Raw genomic sequence first — 13,959 nt, forward strand, 5'->3', positions numbered from 1 at the left:
TGCTCATTAATTCTCTTCAACCGGTGTATTTTTATTCACGCATATTTTATTCACTTGGTACTTTGAGTTGTTTTCGTATTTAGTATTTTAGTAGCTCATTTTACTTAGTTTGATTGGAATATCAACTTGTGTTAGCACAGTTTAAGTTTCACATAAATTTTCATAGTTGTGCAACAATTCATTCATCCCCTCTGAACTGTTGTTTTCGATCCCAACACAATGATATTTATTTCACATTAACATGATAGTCATTTCACATTAAATTTGTTGTTCCTACATTTTCAAAACATATAAAACAATATGTAATAATATATTTTGTCACTACTTTAAAGATAATAGCACTTTAAAATAGAAGGCCAATTTTAATCAAATGACTTTAAAACAAAAGTCAAAACTTATATTCACAATCAAAATTGAGAAATATAAAAATTCGAGAAATAAAAATCTAACAATCCAATATGTCCTTAAATTAAAAAAAATCCAAATCAGAAAATTTATTACCAAATTGCATAATCAATTAATGCAATATGTCATGTCATTTATTGACTAATAGAGTAGATTTACAAATGTTATATATTATTTTACGTTTTCAAAAAAAAATGTAGGTGAATCAAAACAAAACGCATACCATAATTTTCTAAAATTTAGTTGAATATACATATTCATTATAAAAAAAATCAAGGCATATAGAGAAGTAAACAATAAAGCCGAGAAATAAACCAAAATAAATTAGTTTATTTATTAAAAAATTATTTTAATAATTAAATAAATAAAATGACTCAAAATCGTCATAAATCAACCAACTGCTATCATCGTGCATATGCTACTTTCATCGTCGTTTCTCAATATAGATGATGATGTCAATTAATTAGGTTTAACATTTAGCTTCTTTTTCATTTGATGACTTTGCAGTCTCATTGTCATGCATTCATAATTTTTATTTAATAGCCTATGCAGTTCATCATTGAACATCAAATCACTATTCATCATAAAACAATGACAAATAATATATCATATTTCTTCAAGAGTATTGATATCAGATATTAAATCAATATTTTCAAGAATATTACTAAATCTTGGATCTTATATTGATATTCTTTATGAATATTAACAAATCTTGCATATTTGATCAATATTTTTTTAATTAATATTGATACACTTTAACATTGGATCTATATTTTTTAAGAATATTTATAGATATTAGATCTCATATCAGATCTTAATACTCATAAATTTCTTTAGATTATCAATATATTATATCTTAGTCGTGTATCTCGTTAGATTATCTGTATATTATATCTTAGTCGTGAATCTCGTTAGATTATCTATATATTATATCTTAGTCGTGAATCTTTTTAGATTCTCAATATATTAGATTTATATTAGAGTTTAATCATCAAACTCCTTATATTCTCATTATGAAATCATGATATGCCTTGGCATCAACATTTTGTCACGCCCCGAAACTCAGAGTCGACACCGACGTTGTTCAACAATCATACAATTGAAAAACAACTAGCCTCGTAGTACAATATAGACCGAAAGCCGGTTTATTTCAAAAATCCCAAACAAATCCCATTGTTTTTACAACCAAACGAAATAGTAATGCGGAAGCGTTTTACAATTAAATAACGTAAAATTCGAAATATCTATCTACTACTGATCTTGCAAATCACCAACCCCAACATTGTTCGGACTCTTCTTCCTCAACCTATTCTTCGGTTTTATCTGGGAGGGGAGAGTAAGGGGTGAGTATTTTGGAAATACTTAGCAAGTGAGGGCCGAATCGAGCACAATATAACAACATGCATAAAATTTCGAAACACAATTCATATACAACCAGACTTGTTTCACATGCATAACATTGACCAGGCATTGAGATTCCTCTACTTTCTATTTTTTTACTGATATCAGTCCCTAATGTTTACTACTCTAAGGGAACGAGGCCATATAACGGTTATAATCCCACCGTGTAAGGACCATAAACATTTCATATTGGGATTCCCACCCATATACAATCCTCACAGTGCTCAAAACCATATGACAACCAATACAAAAAAGGAGTAGAAGGAGAATTTGTGCTCGACCGAATTTTCGAAAATGAACATATGCATAATCCAAAAATTTAACTTTAAAACAAGCTCACTTACCTTGGTTTTTGAATGCTAACACGTAGGTGCACGACTTCGGGGATTGGGTCGCTTCTTGCTCCTTGATCGGGCAGCACTTTAGCTCACTTTCTAGGCTAGCGTTGGACTATCTTTGAGGAAGGTTTCGGCTAGAGAATGCTGCTGGAAATTTCGAAACTTTCAGCTAAGTATTTCGATATTGTGGTGTGGTGAGGTGTGGGGGGATGGCCTATTTATAGGTGAGGGGAGGAGGTTTAATGTGGCAGCCAAATCCTACCCATATGGCATCGAAATCACCTGCTTTTCTTTCCATTTCATCACCAAATCTCACCCTTATTTGACTCCAATCGTTCCCTAATCCAACAGCCTTGATTGGCTCCAACTTTAGGTGCAAGGGTGGGGAGGATTTGTTGAATCTTGGGTCAAACCTTATTGATTCGTTGTGCATGATTTGCTGAATTTTTTCCATTTACTAGGCTTTCCAATTCATGTATGGATATGTTCTTGTGTATGCATGTCATTAAATTCAAAATCTCGAAATTTAGGGCCATAATCCACCATTCATGTAATTATCTAATTTCCTTACTTCCTTGGCTTGCACAAATATTCTGTGATCATGTAATATTTCCTATCAAATTTTCGAAATTTGCATGCACAAGTATAGATATTATTAAGTTCCAACACAAGGATTTCCAATATATTTCCCACTTAATACAAGAATCAAAGATCCTAATTTCCTTGCAAATATTAATTACAAGGTTTGAAAAAAGAGAAAAATCCAGTCCTCACAAATTCAATTATAAAATCATGATTCACTACAAGAAAAAAGGCCTACGACAACGGTTTTTTCCCGTTGTTGTAGATCTTTTAAAACTGTTGTTAAAGCCCCTGTGGTTAAAGGGTGCGCTCAAAGACAACGATTTTTATCCGTTGTTGAAGCTACAATTTGCGACGGTTTTTAACAAATCGTCGCACATAAATATTGCGACGGATTTTTGTTAAACCGACGGTTTGTAATACCATCGCTAACATTAGCGACGGTTTTGAATGTCGTCGCTAAAATTAGCGACAGTTAGGCAATGCATTCCGTCGCTAATTTTAGCGACATTTCATTCATGATTTCCGTCTCTAATATTTTCAGTAAAATAAAAAAAAATTACTTTTATCAATTTAATAATTCTAAAAAAACTTGTAATTTGAATAGACTAAGATCTTAACTAAAACTTAAAAATTTAACAAAAAATAAAACGAAAAAATTTACATAAATAAGCGGGGGTTTCAAAAACTTGGAACAATTTTTTAAAATTACCGAAACTAAAATCATGTAAGAAAAATTTTAAGTGTTGTGAAGTCGTGTGTGTTTTAAAATGGACAGAGTGAGTGGGTATTTATAGAAGAGTTGCGACGGGTTTTGGTTAAATCGTTGCTAATAGCGACATTTTATTAATGACCCGTCGGCGATTTATAATTTGCAACAGTGTTTTCTCAACCGTCGCTAATTGTAGCGACGGTTCGCGAAAATTAGCGACGGTGTAATAACAACCGTCGCTAAGTCGCTAATAACAACCGTCGCTAAGTAAAAATATGCGACGGATTTATTTAAAATTGTCACTAAATATAGCGACAGATATTATACCGTCGCTATATATAGCGACGGTTGTAGGATAAACCGTCGCTATTTTTAAAATCGCGACGGCTTACATAAAACTGTCGCTAACTTTAGCGACGGTTTCAGCAAAAATGCCGCTAAATACGTTTTACATCACCTTTTCCACTACAGTTTAAGAAAACCGTTGTCAATTGTCAAAAAAAAAACACGCTAATAGACAACGTTTCTATAAACCGTTGTCTTTGACCCTAAAAAAGCTCAAAAGACAACGGTTTTACAAAACCGTTGTCATTGACCCTAAAAACCGTTGTTTTTGACACTTAAAAGACAACGGTTTTTATAAAACCGTTGTCTTTTGTTTAAAAAACACACCTACGACAACGGTTTTCACTAAAACCGTTGTCAAAAAGCATACGACAACGGTTTTAGTAAAAACCGTTGTCGTATGTGTGTTGTTGATGTTGATTTTTCTTGTAGTGATTATTCATGAACATTAATGTATGAATAATAATTGTGCTAATTTCATAGCATCAATGAATATCTCATAAAATTAAGCATTGACATGTTGTGCTTCTTCGAGAGCACCAACAAAATGAGATTTATTTTCATTCTCAATTGATTATACGATCGTGATTATAACATATTGTAAATCATAAGAGAAAATAGTGATTAATAGAAAGATCAAAGAGTCAGTACTCGTGTGCAATTTTCATTGAACTCAATCATCCTATTTATAAAGGAAAATAAGAGAATACAAATCTTTACAAAATATTATTTTGTCATATTTATCTTGATCACAAATATCTCAAATATAATAAACAGGAATAATCATCCACTAAGAATATATTTATAATATTTGAGGATAATTTGAGTTATTGTGATAAATAATGAGGATGTTTTTTTTATTAACTACATATAATTTTAGAAAATAAGCTTAAAACAAGTTCTCTTTATTTTTTAAATATTGAAATAAAACTAGCCTATTCAATTTTATGAATCTTTTTTAGACAATTGACGTCTGAAATCTAATAACAACCAATGAGAGGATACCAGAAGTTTTTCTGACACATTTTTCTCGATTCTGAAGTTGAAAAAAAGAACAAAAGTGCAATACAATTAGGGACAATTGTATTAAAATCCCTAATACCATTTCAAAGTTTGTGTTCAGTCCCTAGTGTAAAACAAATATATTCTCACTCCCTGACAAAATCATTTCATATGTTTTAACTCCTTTGTAAGCATCAAATTACCTAATTGACCTCATTTTTAATTAAAACCCTTTTTTACCCTTATTTATTTTGTTGAATCCATCTGTATTTGGGATTTTAATACTATTACCCCAATCCCCCATCGGCTTCGTGAGAAGAAATCCCATGGTGGGGGAGTCTGTGTGAAACATCATTTACTTGAAGCTCAAAATCTTGAAGACGTCGTGCAGGAAAATTTCATCGAAGGGAAAATAAAGTGAAGGTGAGTTTCTTTCCTCAAAGTTTCTCATTTTTTTCGTGAAATTCCAGCTTTTAGGGCGAATGAGTTTGTGTTTATTTATTTCAATTTAATGATTCTCTTATGTTTTTTGATTGTTATTGTGTGTTTTTTATTTTTTTAAATTCATTATTTTTTTGAATTCCACCGATTGAATTTCGAAAATTTAGGGTTTTGTATTATGATTGGTTTTTAGAATAATGTAAAAGCAATACAAGTATCTTGTGGCCTTAATCATACGACTGCCTTATTTGAATACAAAGCAGTGTAAAGATGAATGCAGAAATTATTTTTAGATTTCTCGATTAATGTAATTTTATCCTCAATTTTTATGTATTAGTTCTTGAATGAGAAATTTGTAATTTTGTTTAAAAATTTTCTGAAAATTCTTTAAAGTCTTGAAATCTGCATATCAATTACTTTTGTATGTTTTTTGTATTAGGTGCAAAATGGAATATGAAAGTGGGTCTTGCAACCTGTCATTTTTGGGTAGCTGTAAATGCAAGAAACAGTTGTTTGTGATTTCAATTTTCAGCGGTTGTAGTTTGATGGACATTTTTGAGAGGCTTGGAAAAAAATGTGCTGAGATTACTCCTGAAGCTATGATTCTGCAATACGTAGCCCCCCAACACAAGATGCACGTGACTTTGATTGACGATGATGATGTCCTAAATATGATTCATCTTCATATGTGTATGAAGCTCAACATGATTGAATTGAGGGCAGAGAGTAAAAACGAACATGTCCGCAACCAAAATATTCGGAGGTAAAATATATTAGATTTATGTCCCTGTTTAGTTTTGATAAATTTTTTATATTTTAATTTATCAAGCATGAAATTGTGCACTAGTTGAGATTATTGTGGTTATATAATTTGTTCTATGTTATGATAATATAAATATGTTTTGTTGCCATGATATGAATTATTTGACAATACTAATATTATTTACATTCCATACTTTGCATTTTTTTATGTTAAGTTATTTTTGTATCTTGCACTTAACAAGTTTATATCATATTGGTAAGGGTTGATGAGGAAGACAGATAGAGAAATAGTGGTAACGAAGCTGATGAAGCCTCTTTGAGCAATACACTAGATGCTTGGATTAATTGCATTCGTGGTGTAGGTCAAACATTCAAAGATGCTGCTGACTTTAGAAGATTTGTTAAAAATTATGTTNGAATAACGTAAAAGCAATACAAGTATATTGTGGCCTTAATCATACGACTGCCTTATTTGAATAAAAAGCAGTGTAAAGATGAATGCAGAAATTATTTTTAGATTTCTCGATTAATGCAATTTTATCCTCAATTTTTATGTATTTGTTCTTGAATGAGAAATTTGTTAATTTTGTTTAAAAATTTTCTGAAAATTCTTTAAAGTCTTGAAATCTGCATATCAATTACTTTTGTATGTTTTTTGTATTAGGTGCAAAATGGAATATGAAAGTGGGTCTTGCAACCTGTCATTTTTGGGTAGCTGTAAATGCATGAAACAGTTGTTTGTGATTTCAATTTTCAGCGGTTGTAGTTTGATGGACATTTTTGAGAGGCTTGGAAAAAAATGTGCTGAGATTACTCCTGAAGCTATGATTCTGCAATACGTAGCCCCCCAACACAAGATGCACGTGACTTTGAATGACGATGATGATGTCCTAAATATGATTCATCTTCATATGTGTATGAAGCTCAGCATGATTGAATTGAGGGCAGAGAGTAAAAACGAACATGTCCGCAACCAAAATATTCGGAGGTAAAATATATTAGATTTATGTCCCTGTTTAGTTTTGATAATTTTTTTATATTTTAATTTATCAAGCATGAAATTGTGCACTAGTTGAGATTATTGTGGTTATATAATTTGTTCTACGTTATGATAATATAAATATGTTTTTTTGCCATGATATGAATTATTTGACAATACTAATATTATTTACATTCCATACTTTGCATTTTTTTATGTTAAGTTATTTTTGTATCTTGCACTTAACAAGTTTATATCATATTGGTAAGGGTTGATGAGGAAGACAGACAGAGAAATAGTGGTAACGAAGCTGATCAAGCCTCTTTGAGCAATACACTAGATGCTTGGATTAATTGCATTCGTGGTGTAGGTCAAACATTCAAAGATGCTGCTGACTTTAGAAGATGTGTTAAAAATTATGCTGTTGCTACAAGGCGTTCATTTTCATACAGAAAGAATGATAGCGAAAAAGTCAATGTTACTTGTACTGAGACTAGTTGTGGATGGAGAATTTATGCTTCTAAATACAAAGCAGACAATATATTTGCGATCCGAAAATGCAATTTAGAGCATACATGTGGTGAGAATAATCTACGTAGTAGAGGACATCCTAGAGCAGATGCAACATGGATAGCTAATGTGGTGAAAGGCAAACTTATAGGAGAGCCCTCTTATCGTCCTTGTACAATTCAAAAAGACTTACAAAGAGATTATGGTGTAGAGTTAAACTATCGCAATGTGTGGAAGGGCAAGGAGTTAGCGATGCATGATATTCATGGCACAGATAAGGGATGCTATGATAGACTAAGATGGTATTGTCGAGCTGTTAAAGAAACGAATCCTGGAAGTGTTGCTGAGTGTGAGATTGATATCGAAACTAACAAATTTAAACGACTGTTCATTTGTTTGCACGCATGTGTAGTTGGTTTTGTTATTGGTTGTAGACCGTTGATTTTTTTGGACGGGACTCATATAAAGAATAATTTTAAAGGTTGTATCCTACTTGCTGTGTCGAAGGATGCCAATGATGATCCTTTCACAATTNGAGTTAGCGATGCATGATATTCATGGCACAGATAAGGGATGCTATGTTAGACTAAGATGGTATTGTCGAGCTGTTAAAGAAACGAATCCTGGAAGTGTTGCTGAGTGTGAGATTGATATCGAAAATAACAAATTTAAACGACTGTTCATTTGTTTACACGCATGTGTAGTTGGTTTTGTTATTGGTTGTAGACCGTTGATTTTTTTGGACGGGACTCATATAAAGAATAATTTTAAAGGTTGTATCCTACTTGCTGTGTCGAAAGATGTCAATGATGATCTTTTCACAATTGCTTATTCTGTAGTGGACGTGGAGAATAATATTAATTGGGAATGGTTTTGTTATCATCTGAGAAGTGTTTTGCTTTCGTATCAAAGCATTCCATTCAATGAGTACACTTTTTTCTCTGACAGACATCCTGGGATTATCAAGGCAGTTAATCTACTATTTACGGGCAGTCACCATGCGTACTGCTTGAGACATTTAGTTGATAATTTTGTGAAAGTGGTACATAATCAATTACTTAATTTTATGTAGATCGATTCTTTTTATTTCGTATATAAATAGATGTATTTAATCTGATTTTTTTGTAATCATTTTAGGTGTTGCGAAGCTATCCAAAACATAACAAAAAACATTGGTCTTCGGTATTCAAAAAAGCTGCTTATGCTCCATCTTTGTAGGAGCATGAACAACATATAAAAAATATCCTTGAGTCCATGCCACTTGCTAGGGATTTTATTGTAAATTCCGAACCACAGAGTTGGGCAAATGCATTGTTTTTTGGCAATAGATGGGGTGTTATAAATAATAACATCGCCGAATGTTGGAATAATTGGGTTAAAGCAGCTCGTTATCTCCCTATCGTGGGTATGGTGGACCATATACGAGTGCAGATCATGAACATGTTGCACCAACGACGTGAATCAACAGCTATGATGGTTAAAAAATTAAGTCCAAAAAAAGAGAAAGCTATTGGTAGTGTATATGTGGAATCCCGGAAGTTGAGAGTGCACCGGTCTTGTAATTGGAGGTTTGAAGTAGTCGATGGTGAAAAATCATTTGCTATTGTAGATATTGGCAAATCAACAAGCTTCCTTGCAAGCATACTTGCGCCGCTATTGAGTCGAAGTCGATGTCGTTTTATGATTTTTGCGACAAGTATTTCAAAATTGAAATGTACCGCCAAACGTACAGAGGAATTATTAATCCCATCCCAGCGTTGGACATTAATGAGTCTTATCTTGATGATGGAAATGTAATCAATGCTCCTGACATGAGGAGTCAGCCTGGTCGTAAGAGAACCAAGAGGATACCATCGCAAATCGAATCACGTGTGTCAAAGTGTAGTCGTTGTCATAAGGGAGGACATAACAGACGTAGCTGCAAAGAAGCTATAAACTAGATGTTATTGTTTCATGAAAATGGTGTTTCAATGTTTTTATTATTACTACTATCTTACTGTTAGTATATTTCAATATTCAGTATTTTTGTTTATGATTGACACCTGAAATATTTTTCGAAACTTTAACAGGAAAAAGAGCGTGCTGGAAGGGGAAACAAGCATGTTGATACCAGTGAGAAGTTGTACGCGTTCGAGTGGAAGCATTGGTGGGTTACGCATTATGTGATTGTTTTGTTTTTGAAAATGTTGGGAAAGAGTTGGTTTGGTTTGCCTTACTGTCATGTTGTTTTAGTGCTTGTTGATGTCTTGTATTCTTATATGTTCTCTGGAAAAAAACTTGGGCTTTAGGTTGTTGTTTATGTTAATCGTTTAAGTTGGAGAATTTATTGTTTTGTTTGTGTTAGGTGTTAAGCACTTCAATATGTATTTCTATTTATTGTTATTTGTTTCTGGAAGGTTTGGTGTTTCATTTGTTCATTTTTTAATGTTTGGTTTAAGGGGTGCTTCAAATGGTACATATCAATTTTGGACAGATATTTGAGTACAAAAATTGCTAAATTTGGTATATTATGCGCAAATATGAGTACAAATATTAAATAATTAGGTATATTTTGTGCACAAGAAAACTGTACTCATATTATACCGGAAATACAAAATACATGTCCAAATTGGAAGTTGTTTACTATTCAAACTTTATTTAATTAAGGTAATATTTAGTCATACATTAATATGAACAGAGATTTGAGTACAAAATTTACTTTCTTGTGTATACTATGTGTAAATTGGAGTACAAATATTAAATAATCGAGTATATTTTGAGCTAGAGAAAAAGATATATTTTCGCTCGAAATTGTAGTGTGTCAATTTCAAGGTACATAAATTGTCAGATTGAGTATATACGTTAAAGAATCGAGAACAATGTACATATGAATTGAGTACAATGACTTGTCAATCCAAAACATCGTAGAGTAGTTCATCTATTCATGCCTAAGATCGCCAAGTCATTATCCGATGAAGTTCTTGTAATTTTTTAATTTCAAAGTACATAAAATGCCCGATTGAGTACGTATCATATTTTTTTGATGAAAATACGTATCATATGTTATGAGGCACATTACACAATAAATCGGGTATACATGTGTTTAAATCAGGTATACATGTACATTAATCGAGTACTCAAATTCATGTTATATGTCAATTTCATGAATTTTATACATCTTCAATTTGAGTACTCGATTTATGTACATGTATACCTGATTTAAACACATGTATACCCGATTTATTGTGAATTGTGCTATATTTTTTAAAATATATACTCAATCAGACATCTTAAGGTCTTCGGAATTGACATAAAAACGAATACATATGGGATACAATACTTCACCGAGTAAAGTAGAAGGGTGGATATAATTTTATAGTACCATCACTTGATGTGTTGTACAAGAACTTCTAAAGCGTACAAGATCACTTCTCTTCTTGCTGTGTTTTCCGGGTGGACATAGGTTATTTTCAAGGTAAATCCAACATATTCATCTATATTTTGATGAAAGTACGTATCATATGTTATGAGGCACAATTCACAATAAATCGGGTATACATGTGTTTAAATCAGGTATACATGTACATTAATCGAGTACTCAAATTCATGTTATATGTCATTTTCATGAATTTTATACATCTTCAATTTGAGTACTCGATTTATGTATATGTATACCTGATTTTAACAGATGTATACCCGATTTATTGTGAATTGTGCTCTATTTTTTAAAATATATACCCAATCAGACATCTTAAGGTCTTCGGAATTGACATAAAAACGAATACATATGGGATACAATACTTCACCGAGTAAAGTAGAAGGATGGATATCATTTTATAGTACCATCACTTGATGTGTTGTACAAGAACTTCTAAAGCGTACAAGATCACTTCTCTTCTTGCTGTGTTTTCCGGTGGACATAGGTTATTTTCAAGGTAAATCCAACATATTCATCTATATTTTGATGAAACTACGTATCATATGTTATGAGGCACAATTCACAATAAATCGGGTATACATGTGTTTAAATCAGGTATACATGTATATTAATCGAGTACTCAAATTCATGTTATATGTCATTTCATGAATTTTATACATCTTCAATTTGAGTAATCGATTTATGTACATGTATACCTGATTTAAACACATGTATACTCGATTTATTGTGAATTGTGCTCTATTTTTTAAAATATATACTCAATCAGACATCTTAAGGTTTTCGGAATTGACATAATAACTTCACCGGATAAGGACTTGGTGATCCTAGCGTGAATAGATGAACTACTCTACTTTGTACTCGATTCATGTGTTCATTGTACTCAATTTAAGCATACAATGTACTCAATATATATGTACATTGTAATCTATTCATGTGTATATCGTGCTCAATTTGTGTGTACATTGTCCTCGGTTAGTTAAATACTATTGTGTGTTTACTAATGTATGACTAAATATTAGATTAGTTAGATATACTCGATTATTTAACATTTGTACTCAAAGTTACACATAATATACCCAATAAAGCAATTTTTGTACTCAATTTTCTCTTCTAAATTGATATGTACCATTTAAAATACCACGTAAACCAAAATCTGAAAAGTGAACAAATAATACACCAAACTTTCCCAGAAACAAAATTTTTTTAACAGAAATAGATATTGAAGTGCGTAACAGCTAACACAAACACGATAATAATCAATTGGTGTGTCTTCATTACATAATTTAAACCAACAATTAAACATAGACTTGAAATGTTCAAACTCCAGTACTACTGTAACTTCTTAACCATCAGAATAGTGAGGAGTAATTAATTACTCAAACTTGTTTTTCAACAATCCATTTTCATCAGATAATATTGTGACTGCCAAACGTGCTCGATAAGTGTCATCTTCACATCCTGTGCATAGCTCCAGATCTCATCTGTGTCACGGGCTAGACACTCCAACCACATGCATGCATAGACGCCACAATCGAGGGTTGCACCTTGTTGACGACAAGGTTCTCTTAACACTGGCTCACTTACAAGGTCGAATCCCCATAAGTGACGTATGGAACTAGCCAAAAACTTTGTCTGCAACAAACAATACTTTCAAAATTTAATCTTAATTTGTATTTACATAAACTTTGAACATTTCAAAGTAAACTTACATAAACTTTGGCTTTCCCAACTGAGAATGGATCATGCATGGAGTTTCACAGTTTAAATATCCCTTCATCTCTTTTGTAAACCAACAAAAACCAATTCCACCTGTCATTCATAGGGAAAATGATGTATCTGCATCTTCTAAATAATTCTCCAGTCAGTTCCTGCAGTCTAGCCATCGTGAAAGATGTCATCAGTGAAAGAAAAGCTCCATAATCATCCCGACGTACCATCGATCTTTTCCCATGTTGTTCCAATTTCGTAAGGACTTCTTTCTACACATTCAAGAACACATATAATCATTTATTTTAATATAGTAAAACGAACACACAAAAAAACGCAAAACTCGGACTGCTACGAACCTGCACCATTGTGTCCATGCAATAAATCTCAAATCCATGCTGCAAACTTTGCTTTTGCATAATTCTCATGTAAACATTAATTATCTCAGACTCAACAGGATCACCAAAAAGAAATTGACATAATATCGGTCCACTTAAACTCATACCGTATCTTGCCAAACGCAACACTACAAAATAGAAAATTCAATTTCATTAAAAAAATTAGGACACATTATTACGAAAATAAGAAGAAGAAACATACGGAAGATCAACGTACTCCAACTCTTTTCTAGCAAGAAATTTTGTCAACAACTTTCTCTCTTCATCATCAGCTTCTTCATGTCCACAGAAATGTGATCTACCTTGAAACTCATCCATGGCAACCTTGCCAGGAGTATTGCCTTTCTTCTCAACGTCTATAACTTCCTGTCCAAAAGCGGCGATATATTCAGCAATATAACAGAAAATCCAAACATCAATAACAACAATAGTACTGAGAAACAGAAAAACTAAATTAAACTTAATACAATCGATTTGGACATAATTGACACTTCATTTACCTGTTTTGTCACCTTCCTCTTACGTCTTGGTGTTGAGCTAGGTGGAATCACAAACATGGAACCTTTTTTTTTCTTCACACGATCATCCCTAGCCCTCACATGATCCGCAATTGAAGATTGAGAAATAGTTTTCTTCTCCACTTCTGAAGTAGCAACAAAACTACCACCAATGCTCTCATCAACCGTTTCATTCAAAGAATGAGATTCATCTAACTCTTTCTTTTCTTTAGCCAAATCAGAAACAACTGCATTTACCACTACGTCAACAAAATCACCAAAGTTAGCTCTTGCATCATGTGGTGACTCAAAAGTCATCTTTTGTTCTGTTTTATCAACTTTTTCCTCAGATTCAACAACATTGTCACGTTTATCCGCCACAAACCTTTTTCCCTTCATTCTACGTCGAACCTTTTGACCCTCTAATTCAGCACATCTCTTTCTCAGTATCTTTAAATCATT

At 32.4% G+C, this 13,959-nt stretch overlaps 2 protein-coding genes across 4 annotated transcripts; one reads left to right on the plus strand and one right to left on the minus strand.

Annotated features, from left to right (window-relative positions):
- The first annotated feature begins 6,622 nt into the window (after positions 1-6,622).
- Positions 6,623-9,765, plus strand: LOC140991562 (uncharacterized). Its single transcript, XM_073461585.1, has 5 exons — positions 6,623-6,976; positions 7,237-8,014; positions 8,696-9,045; positions 9,087-9,270; positions 9,547-9,765. Exons 1-5 carry the CDS (start codon positions 6,660-6,662, stop codon positions 9,763-9,765), a joined length of 1,848 nt encoding a protein of 615 aa, XP_073317686.1. The 5' UTR covers positions 6,623-6,659.
- Positions 9,766-12,135: 2,370 nt separating this feature from the next.
- LOC140959087 (uncharacterized) lies at positions 12,136-13,911 on the minus strand. Of its 3 annotated transcripts, XM_073416851.1 has the most exons (4): positions 13,501-13,911; positions 13,203-13,366; positions 12,605-12,704; positions 12,136-12,527 (listed from the first exon to the last, which is right to left on the minus strand). In XM_073416851.1, the coding sequence occupies exons 1-3, from the start codon at positions 13,894-13,896 to the stop codon at positions 12,650-12,652; spliced, it is 615 nt and encodes a 204-aa protein (XP_073272952.1). In that variant the 5' UTR covers positions 13,897-13,911; the 3' UTR covers positions 12,136-12,527; positions 12,605-12,649. The 3 variants fall into 3 exon arrangements, with proteins under 3 accessions (XP_073272952.1, XP_073272946.1, XP_073272938.1); XM_073416845.1 differs by lacking the exon at positions 12,136-12,527 and having other exon boundaries at positions 12,608-12,874; positions 13,218-13,366; XM_073416837.1 differs by lacking the exon at positions 12,136-12,527 and having other exon boundaries at positions 12,608-12,874.
- Positions 13,912-13,959: the final 48 nt, after the last annotated feature.

The sequence above is a fragment of the Primulina huaijiensis genome, chromosome 2 (genome assembly GCF_012295235.1).
Source record: "Primulina huaijiensis isolate GDHJ02 chromosome 2, ASM1229523v2, whole genome shotgun sequence".
Classification (NCBI taxonomy): domain Eukaryota; kingdom Viridiplantae; phylum Streptophyta; class Magnoliopsida; order Lamiales; family Gesneriaceae; genus Primulina; species Primulina huaijiensis.

Bases quoted from the DNA above. Each gene is read 5' to 3' on its own strand.
- LOC140959087 (XM_073416837.1), bottom strand. From the start codon at position 13,896: ATGAAGGGAAAAAGGTTTGTGGCGGATAAACGTGACAATGTTGTTGAA. The intron at 13,367-13,500 runs GTAAATGAAGTG...GCTTTTGGACAG, and splicing joins AGAGGAAGGTGACAAAACAG to GAAGTTATAGACGTTGAGAA. The intron at 12,875-13,202 runs GTATGTTTCTTC...TTGAATGTGTAG, and splicing joins TTGGAGTACGTTGATCTTCC to AAAGAAGTCCTTACGAAATT.